The sequence below is a fragment of the Paralichthys olivaceus genome, chromosome 18 (assembly GCF_024713975.1).
Source record: "Paralichthys olivaceus isolate ysfri-2021 chromosome 18, ASM2471397v2, whole genome shotgun sequence".
Lineage (NCBI taxonomy): Eukaryota > Metazoa > Chordata > Actinopteri > Pleuronectiformes > Paralichthyidae > Paralichthys > Paralichthys olivaceus.
The window spans coordinates 1,573,223-1,595,781 of NC_091110.1; the positions used below are offsets into that span (position 1 = coordinate 1,573,223).

At 39.6% G+C, this 22,559-nt stretch overlaps 1 protein-coding gene and 1 pseudogene across 2 annotated transcripts; one reads left to right on the forward strand and one right to left on the reverse strand.

Moving 5' to 3' along the window:
• Positions 1–603: 603 nt before the first annotated feature.
• ajm1 (apical junction component 1 homolog) lies at positions 604–17,307 on the reverse strand. Of its 2 annotated transcripts, XM_069514008.1 has the most exons (3): positions 17,096–17,307; positions 7,555–7,627; positions 604–5,801 (listed from the first exon to the last, which is right to left on the reverse strand). In XM_069514008.1, the coding sequence occupies exon 3, from the start codon at positions 5,745–5,747 to the stop codon at positions 2,484–2,486; it is 3,264 nt and encodes a 1,087-aa protein (XP_069370109.1). In that variant the 5' UTR covers positions 5,748–5,801; positions 7,555–7,627; positions 17,096–17,307; the 3' UTR covers positions 604–2,483. The 2 variants fall into 2 exon arrangements, with proteins under 2 accessions (XP_069370109.1, XP_069370108.1); XM_069514007.1 differs by lacking the exon at positions 7,555–7,627.
• Positions 17,308–20,491: 3,184 nt separating this feature from the next.
• LOC109643938 (mitochondrial 2-oxoglutarate/malate carrier protein pseudogene) lies at positions 20,492–22,235 on the forward strand (annotated as a pseudogene).
• The last annotated feature ends 324 nt before the right edge of the window (positions 22,236–22,559 follow it).

The window sequence follows — 22,559 nt, forward strand, 5'->3', positions numbered from 1 at the left end:
CTACTTTAAATTAAGACTTACCTTGAATTCCTCGAGCACAATCCTCCACCTAACCTCTCATCCTCCTCAAACCTCACCTAAGGTGGTGCTCTAGATGTCAGCCCTCACATTCTCATGGCCTCAGACATTTGACTTGTCACTATTTTCGTCCTGCTAGATCTTAGTACTGCATTTGACACTATCACAAGATTTGATTACACTTATTACAGATGCTTACGACACTGGAATATGCTATTGGGATTAAAGAATCAGCACTAGGCTGGTTTAAATAATATTTTAAAGATAAAATATTGTTCATGCTAGCAATGACTCTTCCATGGACACAAAAGGTAATCATGGAGTTCCACAAAGTACTGGGCTTGGACAGATACTTTTCACTTAAAATATGCTTCCCTTGGGCATTATTATCAGAAAGCACCTCATAAGTGTGCATTTTATTGTATTTTTATTTGATAAATGTAATAATGAAATCAACAGACCCTACAGTATGACAAAAATCTAAAACAATGTATCATATAAAATCAAGCAAACTAAATTCTTTACAAAGAGTACATCTCTACTCTGAAATTAAAACAATAATGACTCAGCTTGCAGACCTCAGAACAGAGTTCCCATTCCATTTATTAGATATGTTTTATAAATAGACACACTCAGTCACATACGTTGAAAGTATAAAAAAATACAAGATTGTAGGATTTTCTCGACATGTGAGGTCTCTTCTTCGTTGCCTTTGATACGTTTCTTTTGATTTGAACAACTAACAAAAATGTAAAATTCATTTGATTTTACATACACAGCATAGTAGTTTTCACTTTCACAAGTCCATTTGTCAAGCAAGTTACTATCACCAGTATCATGTTAAATGAGATCAGAGCATAGAAAACAGAATCACATGCAGTCAGCTAATTTTCACTGAATCTGTACAGCACATCCTGTCAGCCAAAAACTAATTCTCAAATATATACTGTATGTGCTTCTTAAAGTTTCATTATACTTTGTTTTGAAAACTGTAAGCAATGCCGATTTAACAATGAAAAAGGTTTAAATGGGGAAACATGATGACAACTGTGAGAATACAGCTTATTCATTTTCAATGAGGACTGATTGACTAATGCTCCTGCACATCTTCCAGATGGGTCATTTGTTAAATTAGGTCAGTTTTGAGAAGTTTGAATATTTCAAACATATAGTATGTTCCAGCTAGACTGTTGATTTTCAGTCACTCAGCTGTAAGTCACATATCATCATCTGTATGCTGTCAGGAAATATGGGATTTAGGATGCTACAAAATTGAAATCAAGAAATGTAAAGTATACTAAGAACCAGGCAACGTGGCTAAGTTGCATTGATACATTTTCTCTAAAACTTCTGCAATCACTGAGCAATCTAATGGTTGTTATGTTCTTAATCAAAAATGGGCAGCATAAATCACACATAATAAATCTAGTGCAGCACAAATACACAACAAATGTCATCTTCAAGCATTTACATACCATATAGCTACTGTGCCAAATCCGGCTCACCTTGTTCTAAGGACAATATCCTGCTCCAAATTCATGTATTTTAATTTGCAAACATATTGAAAAATACAACTTCAGTGTTCTAGGAAATTGCATGATTTTTGGTATGATACCAAGTTTTCTTTTTGTAATAGATAACTCTTACTATTCACAGTGTTGAAAACTAAACAGTACAGGCCGACACGTTCTGTGTGACTGGTAACTGGCACCATTTTATATCTATTGTGGAGGTTGCTGTCAAGTTCAGCACTGCTCCAGATTCTGCTTTGCAGAATTACAAAACTACAGAAATTCATCTCCAAAGTATGCCATAAGACTCAGTAGGGAAGAAAATGTCAACTCTCCATATAGTATTCTTACCCAAGCAACGATTATAGATGTTTGAAGTAGTCTCTTTTCCATGTTCATCATTTTCTTATGATGAGGATTTCAGTTGCAATCAAAGGTTCCAACATTTTATCTGAATATAATATAATATAATATAATTTAATATCATATAATATCATATAAAAGATCTTGTACAGGAATGTGGTACTAACTCAAATAGCATCTTTGCATAGAAAGTACTTATGTAACTAAGAAAATAATGTTCTTTTTTTTCTGAATGGCATATCATTGAAATATAGATATGTAAAGACATTGACTGTCATTAAAAGAGACTAAGCTACGAAGAACATATAGTAGTTGGTAATAATAATAATAAAAATAATCAAAACCAAAATTGTTTTTATCCCTCCAAAGGAAATGTGTTGTAACAGTACATGACCTGTAAAAAGATGAAATAAGTTGTGTGTACTGTACTCATTCTCCACTTGACAGGAATTATTCTGATAAAGACTAATACTAATACTAATTTTCATAACAAAATATTTGTCTACAAATGTTTATAATTAATTGATATCTAAATATGTGTAACAATATATATGTATTTCTATACATATATATTTACAACCAAAGGTATACTTAAATAATGTCATCAAGGAGATGCGGGGCGCCTACCCAGTCCAATGTCCTGGGCTCAGAGGCAGCCATAATCATGCACATAAACTGTTTACCAGTCCTTTTGTCAATGGGATAAATAGTAGTGGGTGTGAACCTTCTGTTACTTTCCACAAACTCACAGAGCTGTTGATACACCTGTGGGTATTCATGACGTAGAAAGACCCCTCGAATTCTTAACTCTCGCTGTATATTGATAAAACAGATTTCCCTGGCCTTTCTGCCTTCCTCTCCGTCTTTGTCAATATCTGCTGTTCCTGGGGGTGGAGTCAGTATGAGTGTTTCCATGTCACTTTCTTTCTTGTGAACCTTTCGCTCAGGGCTAAAAGAAGCCAGAGCAACCTTTGCATATTTTCTGACAGTTGGAGCATGGTTCCTTGGTGATGGCCCATCAGCCAATTGGTCACCAACAGCTATTGATACATTCAAGATGAAGCATTCATTTGGGTCATACTCTTTACCAGCTTGCTGCAGCTCCTTACAGTACTCCCCTAGGTTGTCCTTAAAGCTATCAAGCTCTCGAAGGGACAGATATGTAGGGGACATAAGTAGAGTATCCAGGCCATACTGCAGGAAATTACTAGATGATGCCGGGTTCGGAAAGCCAAGGAAGAGAACCCCTCTACCTCGAGAAAGGTAGCCAACTTTGGCAATCCGGGAGAAGGCTTTGTGGACTTCAACAGTTTCACGGCAGTGTTTGATGATGTGACGGCATGTGCTTCCAATTCTTCCATACAGGCAGCTTTCTTTATGAATGTCCCAGTCCTCTCTGCGACAGTTTCGAGAGCAGTAGTAGGTATAGCAGCTGTGGCAGGATTTAAAATACAAGCAAGCATTGAAGAGGGTTTCTGTCCTCCGACATCTGTTGTTTGAGCACATCATTGTATCATCCTCATCTGGGCTCTGATCTGGGGAGCACTCATCTGCACTCTTCATTGCATCACTGGCCCCATCCATCTCCTGAAAATGATCAGGATTTATTCTTATTGAGGTTGGCTGCTTGTCAAGAGGAGCTGGTTCCTCTGTACCTGCCTTTGAACCTTTTCTGGACAGAGATACTGCTTCTTCCTCATCAATTAACTTTTTAAGTTGATCCAAAATGTCCTCGCTTGCCCTTCTACTAGGTGGCTTGTAATCAGTCACAAGATCTGCCAGAAGTTCATCAAGTTGTTCTAGGCTTTGCTGTAGTGAGGCATTGTCATGTGTCTTCTCTTTGGTTGAGCTTTCAAAGTCACAGTGAGACAGTTCTGGACCCTTGGTGCTTCTGGAGTCAAGAATGTCCCAACTAGCGGACCTACCTTCAGCCTTATTAAGGTTCCCTGTGCGAATGTCATTATCAGTGATGGTTATTTCTGGAGTGACAAACCAGAGTTTACTGGTACTGCTCTTTGAAATCTCTGTTGGGCTTTTGTCAACAAGTGAGTTATCAGACATTGATAAGGCTGCATAGCGTCTAGGTGAACTGGAGAGATTAACTACCACTGGTTGAGGTTTGTCACCTGTGGCTTCTGCAGGCTTCCTGGAGTCAAGAAGATCATCATAGCTCTGACCCCGCTGCACAGGAAGAGGTTGTTCTTTCTCTACATGATAGTTAAGAATATTATCCCAGGACCTTGAGTAAGATTTAGAATCGGTGCCAATTCTTTGAGTTTCTATACATGGGTTGGTATACCAAGGAGTTAACACAGGCTCTTGCCGAACTCTGGTTGGAGTCACTTGAGATATGTAAGAGGCAGGATTGGTGGAATAACCAGATGCATCTGAACCATACCAATCATCAGTTTGAGACTGGATAACTCTAGCATGTCTTCGGCCCTCTGTATAATATGCCCTTGCTGGGATATGGTGCTCAGGTGGCATTGCATACATGTCACTGGAATAATAAAACCTTGGTGGAGCAGTCTGGATTTGATAAGACCTTGGATCATCCCCGTAAAATATTCTAGTTGGAGGTGTCTGTATGATGTACGGCCCTGGTTCATTTGCTGTATAGGGTTTGGGATATCGTGTCTTCACAGAGTATGGATAGGACTCCATCTCAGGATAATATGGTCTTGTAGCTACAGCATGCAAAGTTCGAGTCCTTGGATCTTGCACATATTGCACTTTTGGGGTATATGTTTGTCCTGGTGTGTAACGTTCGTCATGGAAGTAAGAACTTGGTTGAGGAGGAACAGTAGTAACATATCTCCCTGGGTTGTCTGCATAAAAGAACTTGGTTGGCACATTAGGACTGGAATGAGCTCTTCTTTCCCTTCCATAGTAATCACTTGATGAGGGCATTCTTTGTGAGTGAATGTCCATGGGTTGTAAGTAACTATTTGGCAAGCTGCGGGAATATGGATAGGTTTGCTTCTCTGTACCTAATGAGTCAGTGGGAGTTGGTGTTCTAGAATAGGAGAAATGGCGGGGTACAGTGAGACTCCTACTCGCCCCACTGTTGTGCCTCTGCCATAGTATGTCCACTTGAGATGTACACTGTTTCGGTCCTGAATGATGTAATGCTGCGTCATCAGGTTTGATGTCCACCCGGCACCTGACATGAGGACTAGTTGCTGGTTTATCTAGGACTTCATCCTCAGAATTATCAGCAGCAAAGTGAGGTGAATATCTACTGCTGTCACCCATTTGAGGCTGTAACTTAATGGGATGTACTTCATGCATATGGGCCCTACTTGCAGCATATGATGATTCCCTACGTGGGGATACTTCTGGTCTCCAGCGAGAGTCTCTTGCAGATCTTTGGGATTCTCTACCCTTTCTCCCTGAAGATGAGCACCCTTCAAAAGACATAGGAGTGAGACTGGTCTGGACCCGGGGGGCACTTTTTGACCTTGTCCTTCTTTTTTGTTCAGGGACAACTAACTCACTGGCTATATCAGCCGCCATTGGTTGAGAAGTTAACCTATGGCTAAAAATGTCTGGAGCAGAAAAGCGGTATCTCTGTTGCTGGCCTAAAGCATTCCAGGCAACATCTTGATTGGCTGCATGCTTATCAGCCTTCCTGTATGGGGACTCCATTGAATATTTGTTTGATTTTGGGAAATCCAATGACTTACAGTCAAAGGTATGGCAGTGCCTTTTATTGATGTTACCCTTACTGTCCTCCAGTGTGCTGAAATCTATAGCATCACATTGTAAGGACTCGAAGTGTGAAGAAATGGGAATCACTTTTATATCTCGATGCACAGTTGATAGCAGTATGTCAGGTGGGTCTGTGCGTGTCATCTTAAAGGGAATCCTCTAGTTATCTCCATCAAGTTGCTGTAATGTTGATTTCACCTGGAGAGAAAACAAAGAATTTCTGTCAGTAACATTTGTGCAGACAATAAAAAAGTACTACACCAACTATGAAATATTAAACAAAATTGACAATATGTTCAAAAAGATTACATCATATAAATATTGCAAATTTAAGCTTTCAAGATGAGACATTTGAGGAGATTTGTCCATAGTAGTTAATTTTGGTGTTTTAATTCAGATGGTGAAGAAGGGGTGGAAAGCATTTTTTTCATTGTCCCAGTGGCTTACCATCCCTAAATTATGCTGCTATAGGCATAGACTGCTGGGGGAACTCCACTTCTCTCATATGACTTACTTTGTGTTTCCCTATAATGTTTTGTTTGCCATGTCACTCTCTCTCTCTCTCTCTCTCTCTCTCTCTATCTATCTATCTCTAAAATGACCCTCAGCAAGAGTGTCAGTGGCTATCAAAATTGGAGAGATGTATGTATATAAGAGTCTATACAGAAGACAATGACAGACAGATATGAAGGGAGCCCCAATGACAATTGTAATGATAGCAGTGGTATTGCCAGCAATGAATAAGCATATTGTATAGTGTATAGCTAAGCAATGTAGTTGTATATCATAATCCAGGATCAGATGCCACCACAATCCACAATCAAAATCTCGATCCACAATGTGGCCACAGCTGCGACCTTGTATTTGCAATGATAAAGCACAAATACTCCACGGGAGAAGTCAAGTCAGTAACATGTAGTTCTGAGACATTAATGTGATGAAGAGGGAGAAGAGGAAAGAGAGCTATCATCTTGACAAGACTACAATCAAGCACCGAAAAACACTTCTGAAGGGAAATATATCTCTTTCGTTAGAAATGGGAGCTCTGTGATCTATTTTCACTTAAAATTGAACAAAGCATTCAGAGCTTCTTCAAAAAAAATTGATAATATTCCTGGGACTACTAAGGGTATTGAAAGAATTGAAACTATTCTGAGATCCATCTTATATTTGTCACTTCAAGTTTAGAATAAATTATTATTTGGACTTTCTGCTTTCATCAATTGTGGCAGCAGCATCAAAAGTATGACCCCCTATAAATACGAGTCTAAATTTGTATTACAGCAGCCAACACTGGTTATTATAACAACATGTAATACAGTGGATGTATTATTTAGTTTGAAACCTAGTGCTGGAGTGCTTTAAATTTGATATGTATAAATATTGATAAAAAATATTTCAAACTACTAATTACAGAACACCCACCACTGACCCATGGCACAGCGGGTGGGCTATAGCAGTGTTAATGTACAAATAAGCTTTGCATGTCAGCAACATGTACATTTTTATCTGTAACTATAATTATTACATAAAAATGTGCTCAGTAGAGGATGCCACTGAGGTGTATTTGACCCAGAGAGGTCAATGATCTGCTGCTTCAGAAAACACATGTAAATAGACAAAACACAAGCCAATGAAAAATATTTTCAATAATTTGACAAAATATGTGCTGAAAATACATGGCATAAAAAGACATGCAACATGAATATTCCATAAGACAGTCAATTAAATGAGGGAAAACCATAATCTATATTTATTGTAGATGGTAAATGGACTGTATTTATATAGTAATTTCTCTATGCTTTGCAGTACAAGTCCCATTCACCCATTTATGCACACATACATGGCTTCATGCAGCATTTTTTCTTTGACACACCATCCATACAATGCCTCAGACTCATGGGCAATTATGGATTCAGTATCTTATCCAAGGGCACTTTGTCAAACAAACCTCTGGTAAGTGGAAGACCCGCTCTGCTTCCCGAGCCTTAGCCACCCAGAGCATCTCCACTTTCTCCCACAACCTACGAAATTAAGCCAAAATAGCCCAGTTACAAATGCTGTCTCTGCTGTGGTGATATAGAGATGGAGCTGCGGTACTGAGATACTACTGATACACATGCTTGACCACTTGAGTTTCTATAATCTGCCTATGATGTTTAAGAGCATCCAAATTTAAGAGCATCCAAATATAACAACAAAACTTACTAGAAAATAAGCGCTTATACTTACGTCATAACAATTAGCTAAGATGACAAAAAAAACACTTATTTGAGAAAGATGTTTTTGATGTATTTGACTTTCTAGTTTCAGTCTTTGATCCGCTAACGATGTGGGGTTTATAACCTATACTACAGTATATGGTAAAAAAAAAAGAAGACATTTTGTAGGATGGCTGGAGATAGAAGATGTAGTTGGGTACTTGAAGTGAGTGTTACTCTAGCTTCACATTCTGGTCTACTGGCAATTTAGATGGTGTTCATGTGACACCAATGACAGACTTAAATCAGTAACACATACAGTACACATACAGTATAAGAGCTGATTAATGCATCAATTTCGTATCTTCTTTCAAAGATAGTGAATGACTATACAGGGTAAGGGATGCAACTACTCCAGTGGAAGTGTAGCAGTGTTACTTATGGTCACTGAGCATAGTGAGCACTGGCTTTTGTGGTGCATTGAGGGTGTTTTCTATGAAGCTCAACTCTGCACTGCAACACTGCACTGTTGGCACTGAACACCCTGGAAAATCCATTCATCCTATCCAGAACCCTCCCCCAACATCCACATTCACACTGACTCACCATTACTATAATATACTACTAAAATGCATGTGTCTGTCATATCTAAGGTTTTGTTGTCTTTACTGTCTCTTTTATTTTTATTCCATGTGGAATCCCCACATCACTAACCTAAAGCAGAAGGTAACCAGGCCATACTGAATTTTTTAAAGAGGGGAAATCTTTTTCAGCTGTATACTATATGTACTAGCTTGTACTATTGTATTGGAGCAAGGAATTGAGGAATTTCTGTATCTCTTTTCTTTGTTCGGTTTATTGGCGGGTGGCAACCGATGGCAAAATCTTCTTCTACATTTAGTTTAGTGATTTGGTGGCAACCAACATCAATGTGCATTACCGCCATCTACTGTGTTCTCCTCTTCAGCCCTAATTGTTCTTGCTCTTCTCTCAACAGTGTGTGTTCCTCAAGGCAGGTACATTTTATTTATGAAGCACCTTTCGTACACAGATACATTAACCAAGATGCTGTACAGGAAAGTCAAAGGACAAAACAACAGAGACAACATTTAAAGAAAAATAAAAGATTAAAAGGAGTAGAATAAGGGATAAAAAGATAAAGAGAGGTAAAAATTAAATAAAATAGATACATTTGTATTTGGCTAAGATCAAGTGTGTGAAGAAGAGGAACAATATAGGATAATATTAGCCCATAGTAGGTTAATGCAAACACACACACATGAAAAATATTTACATAATTTTGATCATTTGTAGTTCAGTTTTTATTTACAGTTAAATTTCAGAATATAAAATATGTAATATGTAATAAATAATATTAAAATGTAAGAACAGGAAGTCTTGTAAACAAAACATGCACAAAACAGGACAAATCCAAATAAGTGTGTTTTATATCTGGTGTCATGACTCCTTTAGAAGAGTATTTTGGATTTAGTTGTTCTGGTTTTATTATGGACTCCTTTGTTAATGGTCTTTTCCTGTGTCTCCCTGTGTTTATGTGTTGGGATTTATGTTTTCTCCCAGAGTTCTGTTTCCTGTTTTATTTTGTAGTTTCAGCTCCTTGTGTGTTTTCACCTCTACTTCCTGTATGTGTCCCGTTTCCCTTTTGAGTTTAACTGGATATTTGGATTTTGTTTGTTCTCTCTAAAGAACCCTGCCTGAATTAAAAGACATTTTCTGCTAAACCTATAGTTCTGCTTTTTTGGGTCCTCCTGCTTTAACTGAACATGACATCTGGTTATTTCTCTGCTATTTACATGCATGAAGGCACTAACTACAAAATTACAATCAATGATATTTCGTTTTTGAAAAAACAACAATGAGGTGTATGCTTTACCTTGATCTTCAACATTATTGAAAAATATATCAAATCTGAAAAACTAAAACTAAATTGTTGCCACGTCATCATCACACATGATTACACTAATTTAATAAATATTTATTAGGTGCTCAATTTATTCATTACAACTCTGCTGTTGTACAGTTTAAATGAAGCTTCACAAAGGCAGCAACTTAAATCAGGTGAAATAAATCTCATTTTTTAAGATTAATCAATCAACACAAACTAAGCATTGTTTGATAAACACATTCTTTTTATTCGATACACTGCTTTCATTTTAAAGGATGTGTGACCTCCATATATGTAAGTGCGTGTATGGTTCACTCAAAATGTTTCAGTCTCTCAATTGTTAGTACTGACTGGATTTTTGAAACCATGCAAAGAATTATAGATATTACTTCAACTCCCATATTTTATAATTCAAGAGCTTGTGATCAAATGCTTATGACTGTTGTATTATTTGCTTGGATTTAGATTACCCTTCACCTTTTCTTAGATAAGAAAAATATTTACAGGGAGGTGTATTATATACTATGGTTTTTGAAAAATGTACCAAGACAGCACAATGCTTTTTATGTACCAACACTTGCAGGAGGACTGTAATGTATATATTTACATAATGTGTGCCAAAGAACCCTAAATAGCAAGGTCAGTTAGGAGCGTAAAAAAAAACAGATGTTGTACATGTCTTCCACTATGTTGTTTGTACCAAAATTAGGTTACATGCCTCTCTGCTGCTCAAACTAAGTAACTGTACACTGTGGTCAAACAAAGGTAGTGATGCTTAGCATCAAGCTAAGAATGAGTAGCAAGCTCCATTATAATTCACTCAATGGGCTTTGCTTTTTTTGTGCTCTGTGACCCGTGGCACCGCAAAGAGAGGAAATTGTGTTATTATTCAGGTCCCTTCAGCAATAAACTAGTAGAGTGTGGGCTTTACTTAATTACTAGCCTTGAATCTTAACCATTCTTAGTCAGCCAAAGAAAAAGTAATTATTGTAATCATTTATAATATTCCCTGTTTTCAATATCCTATAAAATGAAAGCTGCCTAGCATTGTATTTTATTGTATTTTGCACACTCAGAAATATTTTGAGGACAGCTCTGCAAATGTGGATGTATCCAAAGCCACAGATAGTGAGGAATGGATTTGTTTTGTTTTTTCTGACTGGCACAATGATCAACTTGCCGACCATGTTCATCCCTAGACAAGTGCGACAGCCACATATCCAACCAGATGATCTTGCAATTGTATTTGAGCTGAGAAGAAAACGTTCCTATAGAGTCTGTGGTCATGGCTGAAGAGGATCAAAGAGGTGCCAAGACTCCTGAAAGCTGGTGGATGTTCTAAAAGTCTTAAACAGGAAAAAAGAGTCTGCTGAAAAACTCTCACAAACTGCCAGAGATAACTACCAGCACATGAGTAGGACTGATATATTTAGGTAGGTGTCAGTCATTGAAATATTAGAGAAACCTATATGTTAGATAAGACAGTACCAACATCCAATGTATCAGTCTACACAGGGTTGCAGCACTAACCCAGTTTCACAGTATACTAGCTATACTATTGATCGTTATCATATCATGTATTTGCTTGTCTTAAAAAAGTGACCAAACTGAATCTTTCCCTCCATTGACTTTCACATATACATGTGGAGAAAATGGCATAGAGAAGCAAGACTAATAATCTTCAAACTAAAACATGGGATCACTTTAAATATTCCAAAAACACAATTTTTCAAGTATGTGTCTGTTTATAAGTTAAGTCCCTTTATAAAACACCTTTGAAAAATAATCAGTAATCCTAAAAGACAATATCTAAATATCTTACACATTATCGATCCTGACTCTGCATTGTCTGTTTTTAGATAACCGATGACTTACAGACACACACTGACCCTGATCTCACCACAATACAAAAACAAACTTTCCCAGCACAGGGGGCAAGTGAATTCTTCAGGAGAAGAAGAGAGAGGGTGTGTGCGTGAGGGAAAGAGAGAGAGACTAACTATCTTTCTTTATCTTCAGATGAGTGTGAAGGACCCCAAGATTGTGGCTGCCATCGCTCACTGCTGGAAGTGGGATGCTAAAGTGGAAATAGGCGTACCTCAAGTACAAACTGGTCACAGAAAGACACCTGGTGCTAAAGTGGCAAGAAGAAAAAGAAGGATGGAAATGCCCTTCATTTTGATTGCTCCAATAAATGCCGCCACCTGCAAGCTGCAATCACCAATAAAATGTAATTCGTTGAAATATTGTGATATAACTTTGAGGCTATATCGCCCACCCCTAGTAGAAAAAAATCTTTAAATGTGGATATTATTTGCTGAAAATGCTGACTAATGAAATGGCTAAGTGGAAATACAGACCTCAGGTGAGCCTCACACAAATGCATTTCCCAAGATATTACCATTCCCAAGAATCTTTCCATGTCTTTTTTGTACTCTGGAGTCTGCACGTTCTTGACTGCCTCCACCATGGTCTATTTTCAGTCCATCTTTTGACGTAGAGTGTCCCAGATATTTAATTTCCTCCAGTATGTTTCAGCTTCTTGGCACTGTTCCAGAACTTCTTTCAGTCACTTGGTCCTAATGGCACCTCACACCAGCATGTCATCGAGGCATGTCTATACTAGAGTTAGGCAATTGAACAAACACTTAAATAAGACCATTGTTGGTTGTTTTTATGGTGCGATGGTTCAGGCAATTAGTTATTTTATTATGATAATATAATGGTCTGCCTCCTCGAGAACTAATTCAACTCTAGAAATAATTATCTTGGGAACTGCCACAAATGACATTATATATATTCAGTCAATCAGTCCATCCTGACCCTGCTCGCTCATTTCTCTCTCTCTCTCTCTCTTCTGCTCACACTGACACTCAGCTGATGTCTCCTACCCGCTACAGTTTAAACATTAAACTTTTTAGCTTCTCAGGGACCATACATCAATTTGTTTGTCTGCCACAAAATCAACACTAATCTCCACATAATGACATACTTCTCAGCCCCTTCCTCACTCAACTCACTCTCTTTTCCTTCATCCTTCTCTTCCGCTCACGCCAACTCACAAGCACACACACAAACAGTGTCATTGGCAGGGGTAGACTGGGACAATAATTCAGGCTGGGAATTTGACTCCTTTCCAGGCCACCCTTTTCACGCAAAGCACCAGGGGCCTCATTTATAACCATTGCGTACGCACAAAATGGGGCCTGAAACTTTTTGTACACCACTTCTCATGCAAACGTTGGGGTGGCTGTGGCAAAGGGCTAGAGTGGTCGTCCTTCAACCAGGAGGTTGGCAGTTTGAGCCAATTCTTCCCCATCTGTTTGCCAAAGTGTCCTTGGGCAAGTTGCTGAACCCCAAAATGCCCCTCATAGAACAAAAAAAGTGCTACTAATAGATGCACTGTATGAATGTGTGTGTGAATGGGTGAATGGCTAACTGTACTGTAAAGAACCTTGAGAGGTCATCAAGACTAGAAAAACACTATATAAATACAAACCACTTACCACTTATAAAAACAACCTTGACAGCAGAATGTGCGCACTTCCATGCTAACTCTGACCCATGCGTACAAATTTCGTACATCATTAACATTAAAACCAACAGCTTTAGTTGTGCTCGCGGAACATAACTGTTCCATAAGAACCTTCAATTGAAAAAGATATAATACAACTTACATTCAGATACCATTAAACAGCAGAGTTATTAATAATTTTAATAATATCTTCTAACACTGTGTGTGTATCATTAAGGACGAGTGTGTAAAATTGCTGCAGTGAATGTGACTGTGCCATCAGGTGCACAGAGCGCACTGGAGATCACTCACAACAATAAAGAAAAATGATTTACTTTCAAACTTCTATTTCCAAATAATATCCCAGAGTGGAGGTTAGGATCCACTGATGTTTGAAGGAATCGTTCCGATGGATCTAAATATATAAATACTGCAGTTTAGGTTTTCCTTTATTATAAAGGTTGACTTATTATTCACACAGTGAAAAAAATAATTTATTGTCTCAATTTTCTCATAATTTTTTCTCATTCATTTTATTTATAGTTACTTCATTGAGTTCAATTCATTTTGTGTATTTTAATTCATTCATTCATTAATTTGTTACCTCATTAATTCATTCTTGCATTCACAGACTGAACAAATTGTTCTATGTGCGTCACTGAGAGACGTCACGTCCGAGGTGATTACATTGGTTGCCAGACAGGTGGATTTCAAAGGTCTGTCAACTTAGTCGTGCTTATGATATTATTCTTAATCAGTTCAAGGCCAAAAAGACCTTCAGGCCAGTGGGAAATGCCCCGGTGCTTCAGATGTGCAGTCCGCCACTGGTCATTGGACAAATCTCTGAAGTCAAACTGGGTAAAACCATAATTTGGTCTTCACAATCACGAATGACAGTCATGATTATTTGCATATAGAGTGGCGAAATTCATTGTTCTCAAATCTTTTGCCACACTGCAGGTTGACAGAGATGATAAATTGCTTCACTTTGGTACTTCAGCTTCCCGGTTGCATCCAACTTAAAGCTAAAACAATCCCAAATAGGTAATTTTGTATTCTTATTTGCAACAAGCCCTTCCATGCATTTGCTGATACTGGTGTGTGCCCCCATGCATGTGTGCATCGTCTTAGCGCACCCCCTTCACACACACACACACACACACACCTGCATGAATATATCATTAATCGACAGTTGTTGGGCTGACCATGGCTGATTAGAACATTTTTGCATATCGCCCAAACTTGGTCTCTGCTCCATCCTGTCAAAATAACAGCCAGCTCTTTGGGATTATTTGATTATTTTCATTTCACCATATTGGACTGAGACACAGAGCAGAGGTGCTTATCTCCATCATGGCAAAAACATTTATTGAATTGCTTCGGAGTTGGAAATATGTTTTCAAATTTAAAGCATAATGTTTGTTTTGTTGCTGTGATGTTTTATATCAAGCTGAATTAGAGAGCTTTCACTCTGAAATGTGTTGAAATTCCTCATTTTATGACACTGACTGTAAAATCTTTGTTGAAGATTAACCAGCTAGGATGAACACAAAGTTTTCTAACTTCACTCTGCACCATAGACTTTCCGCACACAAACAATAAAAAAATGACACTATATTGTTGAACTGTTTGAGGAGGACTCACAAATGACAAGGATTCATTGACAATTTAAGGCGTATTGTATATCACGCAGTCTTGTTGTAATCATAGTCCATGATCCTGATCAACAACCTCCAAAACAACGTACTTAGTTCTGTGAAGAATTCAGAAAACAGACTATTTCTCCAGTATAAAGTAGCGCCAGTGAAGAAAACAACACTGGGGTTTTTGAAAAAGAGGTTGACTGTAATTCTTAGTTGCAATCACTTAATGCTGTGAGCAGCACAGATGAAATTCAATTGCATCCAGTGGTCTGCTGGGGCAGCAGCACCTCAACACCAGGCAGGAAGAAACTGGACAGACATGGTGGATTGTGATTGTATTGGCAACTAATTGTAGATTATGATTACAACTCGATATATTAGATATACAATATGGCTGCTCACGTATTTTACCATTACTGACAACAGCTCCATTACAACTGTCATTACTGCTCCCTTCATCTCTGTTGGACATTTTCTTACGTAAGACTACTTTACATTGACACACCTCTTTATGTTGTAATGATTGGCTGATGTGCTCTGCTACTCGCTGCATCTATTGCTAATTTATTTGTTGCATCTCCTTACTCTTGCTGGGGGTTAATGACATGGGATGTCGCATCTTGTTACGCCCTATATGAGACAAACTGTGATTTGTGAATATTGGCTATACAAATACATTTGATTGATTGATTGCCATATTAAGAGGGCCATCTCAGTCCAAGGGTACTCCCTTGACCCAGTGTAAGTGGTGGGAAAGAGGAGAATTACAGCTTATCAATCATCTCTTTTGGAGGTAAAATTCTGCAGCAGATTAAGATTCACACATCAGCAACTCATAGTACCATAGATCACTGTCACACTGCCAGTGGCTGAAACTCTCTCTCCCCCTCCTCCCCCTTCCCACTATCACTCTCTCTTCTCTCCCTTCTTTTCCGCCCATCTCTCCTCTTCAATTGAATTGAATTGAATTGTATTGAACTGAATTGAAACGGATTAATTGAACACACCAACCGATATCTGATCGGTTGCAACATGATGGACAATTCCAAGCAACAAGTCGGATCATTTTGAGGAGAACTTGCTACCTACGGGTAGCTATGGCTCAGGGATAGAGTGGATCGAGTGTTCGTAGATGCATAAGTACACTGTATGAATGTGTGTGGGAATGGGTTGATGGCAAAACTGTAATGTGAAATGAAGGTCATCAAGACTTGCTTAGCATGTGTTAATTACAGATTCACAGATGCACTTTCAACCATCAAAAAGCTTTTGATGGGTTTATCTCTAAATAAGGTTTAAACTTTGACAACTTCTGCAATGCATGTTCACGGTTTACCACCAACCTCTGACGTCATCAGCTGATATCACCTTCGCACAAGATTAAAATGTCAGAAAATGTTACAGCTGATAGGTTTCATACAATTTGCCTCTTCTTCTCTAGGATAACATCCTTTTCTGATTAGTTATAAGATCTATACCAAGCCAAAAAGCCACTCAACCACCCAAGGCAACCACATCTTGCTTGTTGCAACGCTCACAAGCAAGCACATAGCTTGCTTATTTATATAATGTGTTAATAAGCAACCTATCTGTTCACAATGTTGCCATTATGCAAATCTGAAGCATCAATATGCTGGTGTAATCTTGACAGAAACATAACAACCCACACAACATCAGTAACAGTTCACTGTGACCTGCCTGAAAGGAAATGAACTTGGGTCGCAGATCGAAGCATGAAGACCGAACAAACGTCGCATTGACGCGCTGAGCTAACAAACAGTACGATGTGTCCGCGGAGAGCTGCTGCTGCTGCTGCTGCTGCAGAGAGAGCTGCTGCCTGGAGCCACGATCCTGACCAGGATGATGTCAGTGTTCGAGCCTGGGAGCAGATTAGTACAACAGCCAGTGAGGAAACGACTTCACTAGGCAGTAATGCATGGGAGAGGTAACCCACCGCATCCCTCCGTGCGTGAACATATCACAAACAAAACGACACACTTTTCCACAGCCCGAATGACAAACGCTGGACCGAAAATCTGCACAATCCTCTTCACGCTCATGTGACCGTCGCAGCGATGTCAGATCAAACAGAAAGCAAGGAGGGGCGAAGCCAAACGTAATCCTCTGCAGGTTGTGGAGGTGAAATTCATCTTTTGATCTGGATCGCATGCATCCTCACCGTGCACAGAGCACGACGGAACCGAATCGCTTGTCAGACGATCTCTTACCGCATCAGTCCGCACGTCAAACCAGTGCTCATCCATTTTTGCGAGGCGAGGCTGCACAATGGTGGTTTCCCAATGACGACATCTGGCATGTGCGAAAGCTGAAACTAGAATAGCCGTCGTTTTGGTCAGACTACACGGGTTCTCCCTGTCCTCCTCCCTATTGCTCCAACGATGGCGCAACCGCTCTGCACCATCCACATCTACTAGGCTGCGACACTCCCCCCACCCCCGCCCTCCTCCAGGCAGCCTATGTCTTCCATCAGTCTGAGTGGAACAGATTTCCTCTTCTCAGTATTGCTAATTGTGCACAAGCATCATCAGATAGTGTCCACAGCGTTAGAAGGAGTAAGATAGTTTGGGGGGCAGAGCTAACCGGTTAGGTTTAGGACCAGGTTGGGGCCTATCAGGGTCACGTTAATCCACCAAGAGGAAACTGCACATATCCTCTCTATCTTCTTTTCAGCGTTGGAATGTAACGACAGTCACAAAGGACCCTCATTTATTTTGAAAGCAAGTCCTCCATTAAAAATATTTTAATGTTTAATTGTTTAAATTGCATTGTCTGTACACATAGGCACAGGAGCAATAGAGCAAATGAGCATATTCTAATCAAAATTTGATTCATTTATCAAAATAGTAATAGTAGTAGTAACAGCCCTGGATGAACACCATTATTGTAAATTACTAACACTACCGTTTAAAAATCTTTGAAAATCTAATTTAGAAATATGCTTAATGTAAAAATTCTGTTTTTCTATTCTATTTTTTTTAAAGGATTATGCTGTAATTTATGATTTAATTAATAAATTGTTTATTAATAAATGGGTCAAATGATCTACACCTCACAATCATACTCTGCATATATAAAGCAAAGCCAAACATCTCGATCAACCTCTAGTGGCTGGCTGCAGTATAGGTTATGAACCCTGCCTCCTTCATGTGAGCAGATGGGACATGGCCCAGACTAAAAGAAATCAAAGATCTCGCCAAATTTTTTTTTTCGAAGATGGTTTTTGGCATATTAAGTAGTTCCAAACTCAATGATGTATGTTCAACTGTTCGTATTTTTGATCTGTTCACTCATCTCCCTCTTCATCACATTAATGTCTAACATATACATATATTACCATGATTGGCAATACAATTATCATTATATGTGTCACTGCTACTCCCGTCATTTATTTTCTTTTGTATAAATACTAAAATGTACACTCCTCTCCATTGTTAGACACTCATCAATCATATAGCCTACATTCACAATCACAATTTGCTTACATATATTAACAAGATGGGACATGCTCTGCTCTTAATCCATGACAAGATTAAGGAAATTATACAAAAAAATACAATTTTACCAGGAAAAAAAATCCCTGTATCTCAGGTATCAGCACTGACTAGTTATAATGAAAACAATAACAGTGTAAATATGTTATTGATTATGAATGATAGCAGCAACACTTCATATAATAATTCATTAATAATCAGTATTATTGTTGATAATAATAGCTGTTATCCTGCAGTTCTGGAGTCACAGATACCTGCAAAAAAGAGTTTATTGACCCATCTATTCCTCTAACCCGAAGAAGTGGAGGAGAAGAAGTGGACTAGTGGACCTGTTGTTTGAAAAGAGGCACATCTGTCTGACAAACATACCTGGACCATAGGATGGACCAGACCTGGATCTGCTAGAGTCAAGGCACCTTACTCCCCCAACATCTGCTCCCCAGGCACCCTCAGTAGCTGTCCACTGCCCCATGTGGTCACTGTGTGGATTTAGAATCCATCACAGCACAGAAATAGCACTATTAAAAGTCACTATTGACCTTTTCATGGCATCAGATGATGGACTTGTCTGTATACTCGTCCTGTTGGATCTTAGTGCAGCATTTGACACCATAGATCATAAGATTCTGCTACAGAGACTAGAACAACATGTAGGGATCAGAGGAACTGCACTAGATTGGTTTAAATCATATTTTATCAGATAGATTTCAATTTGTTAACGTCAACAATGACCCCTCCATTCACATGCAAGTTAGTCATGGAGTTCCACAAGGTTCTGTCCTTTGACAGATCATCAGAAAGCACCACGTATACTTCCCTTGTTACGCAGACGACACTCAGCGGTAACTTTCTATGAAGCCTGATGAATCTAATCACTAAGTTCAACTTCAAGAATGTATCAAGAACATCAAGTCCTGGATGACCCAAAATTTCTTACTTCTAAATTCAGACAAAACTGAGGTCATTGTACTCTGTCTGAACAGATAGTCACCTTGGATGGTGTTAGTTTGGCCCCCAGCTTCACCCTTAACAATCAAGCCCCTTCATATATCAAACAGCTAATAACCTGTTATATCCCAAAACTTGTTCTGTGCCATGTTTTCCAACCAACCTTGAGCTCCTCCTTACCTCCTGCCCTAGTTACCTGGCACCTGCTGACTGGCCTTTAAAAAACCTGAGAAGCTTCCATCTCTCTCTCTCAAAGTTTGTGCTTTGTTGGTTACAACTGTGGTAATGTTTCCAGGATCCTAACTTTGTAATGCAGTTTTAGATTTTTCAAGTGATGTTTAACTTGGCTTTAGACAGGACACATAAGATACAATTTGCTAGTGAACAATGTGAGCAAAAGGGAAGATCTGTGTTTAATCGAGCTTGCTCTTCAAGGCCTCTTCCTGTCTCTACAGCTTTCACTAGAAAGTCAGCTGTGGCAGGCAGGTGACAGGCTGATGGCTGGCTGAGGTTGAGCAGGAGAAAGGGCAGGCGAGTTGAGCCCTGGTGATCCTGAGGCACAAGGAAAAATAGAATTAATAGAATTCACTAGAAGCATACGAAAGAATCTCTCTGAAAGTTTACCTTCCATCATGCTACAAACTATTTATTCAACCAATGCTGTAATCACTCTTATTTGTCTGACGTTCTCCATTACACGTGGCATCTATTGCACTTCTGTCTGTCCTGGGAGAGGGATGCCTCACATGTGGCTCTCTCTGATGTTTCTACGTTAATTTTTTCCATCAATCTGTTAGACTTTGTTTGTTACTTCCTGTCTAAATGTAGCAGGGCATGTGAACTGGCCGAGCAGAATTTGGGGGAAGCCCAGGGAAGAATGAAGGGTAGGCTTCCCAATTCAGAAATCTTGGCCAATTTGGATGTTCAACTTTTTTATTTGGATTCCTCAAATAGATCTGACATCATTGAAGTGATTTGTAAACATCCTGCCCTTTTCTCTGATGTGCCCACATGCATCAATGTTCTCCAGCATGACATTGATGTAGGTGATGCTGCGCCTATTAAGCAACATTCTTACAGAGTAAACCCTGAAAAATGTCAACTTATACATAAGCAAGTAGATTACATGTTGCAGCACAGCATTGCTGAACCTAGTGCTAGCCCATGGGGCTCCCCATGCCTGCTGGTGGATAAGTCTGATAATACACGTTGCTTTTGTACAGACCTTCGTAAGGTCAATTCTGTCACCAAGCCTGATTGTTGTCCTTTCCCTTCATTAGATGACTGTATGGACAGACTTGGGTCTGCAGCCTTTGTCACTAAGTTAGACCTCCTTAAAGGCTACTGGCAAGTCCCTCTCACTCAGAGGGCTTCTGAAATCTCTGACTTTGTGACTCCAGAAGACTTCTGTCAGTACACAGTTGTGGCTTTTGGGATGCTGCATGCACCTGCCACATTCCAGCATCTAGTAAATAAGGTGTTGTGAAGCATATCTTGACGATGTGCTCATCTACAGCTCTACCTGGTCTCAACACATAACTCAGCAGGAGGTGGTGTTCTAAAGGCTTGCTGCTGCTGCCAATTTTACTTTGAACCTTGCCAAGTGTGAATTTGGACAAGCCACTGTGACATACTTGGAGACGGTTGTTGGACTTGAAAAAGCCTGTCCCATTGGTGATAAAGTAGAGGCCCATTTTTCTCTGCTCACCCCAACTGGTCAAGGCAGATGACTGCCCACATTGAGCCTGGTTCTAGAGGTTTCTCTCTGTTAATGAGGGAGTTTTTCCTCTCCTCAGTTGCCGAAGTGCTGCTCATTGTGGGAACTGTTGGGTTTCTCTATAAAAAAAATTAAGATCTTGACCTTCTATGTAAAGTTCCTTGAGAATGTATATTTTGATTTGGCGCGATACAAATAAAATTGAATTGAATTACAATGACCTCAGTTTTGTCTGAATTTAGAAGTAAGAAGTTCTCGCCTTGATGTTCTTGAGACATTCCTGTAGTTGAACTAAGTGATTAGATTCATCAGGCTTCATAGAGCTGTATAGCTGGGTGTCATCTGAGTAACAATGGAAGTGTATGGATAAAAACATTAGCATCGTCAGCATATGCCGAGACGACCACAGGTGGGTTGTGAGCCAGCCCTGGCAGAGAGAGACCCTTCCGCCTGCTCCTCAACCTGCACAGAAGAGGCTTGATGGTAATGCTGCAGAGTTGTCCAGAGGCACACAGGCAGTTGAATCTAACCTCCGACCCACCTGGAGGAAACATGGACTTCTCCAAAGGCCTTTAAGTTCCTGTTTGGGGGCTGACAGTGTTCGTTCAGCTGTTGGATCTGGTGAAGAACAGGATGAAGCTCAATGGTCAGGGAACGAAGGCTCATCAATATAAAACCAGTTTCCACCGGTATGTCAGCTGGTTTGTTGCGTCAGGAGCATACAGTCTATGGTCAGGAGATGTAAATGACGACTTGTCTGGAAATTGACACCATCCTGTTTGAGAAGATGATGGGAGCTGACGGACAACCGCCAAACTTCCTTTTCAAGGCCTTTTCAAGGCTCTCATTGGTATGACAGCTGGAGCATTTCTGGGGATACCAGCAGAGGTCTCTCTGATCCGGATGAAGGCTAACAGACTTCTCCCTCCAGACCAGAGGAGGGGCTATAGCAATTTTTTAATGCTGTGGAGGGGGTGTGTTCCAACATTGGCCCGAGCGGTGTTGGTGAACGCAGCTCAGCTGGCATCGTACTCTCAGTCCAATCAGGTGCTATTCGACTCAGGGTATTTCTTCTTACTGTGGAAAGGTTTCACTCGGTACTACGCTCGTCTCGGAGCTCACACAGTCCTCACCTTCATCTTCCTGTAGCAGATGAACCGCCTCTACAAGACCCACGTCCTCAACTGCTAATGCACAGCACACAGCACACAGACACACACACACACACACACACACACACACACACACACACACACACACACACACACACAGACACACAAACACTGCCAATAATACAACAAAACTCAATGAGAATCAGTGTTATAAGGAGGATACCATGTTACTGACACACACACACACACACGCACACTATTTTAAAGAATGTAAACTGAATTTAGCTCACACATCATTTCGTGATGTTTAATAAAATTAAGGATCAGGGAATGATTAGTAACCAAAGTCTCTCTCTCTCTACTTCTTTCACCCTCCCTCTCTCTCTCTCTCTCTCTCTCTCTA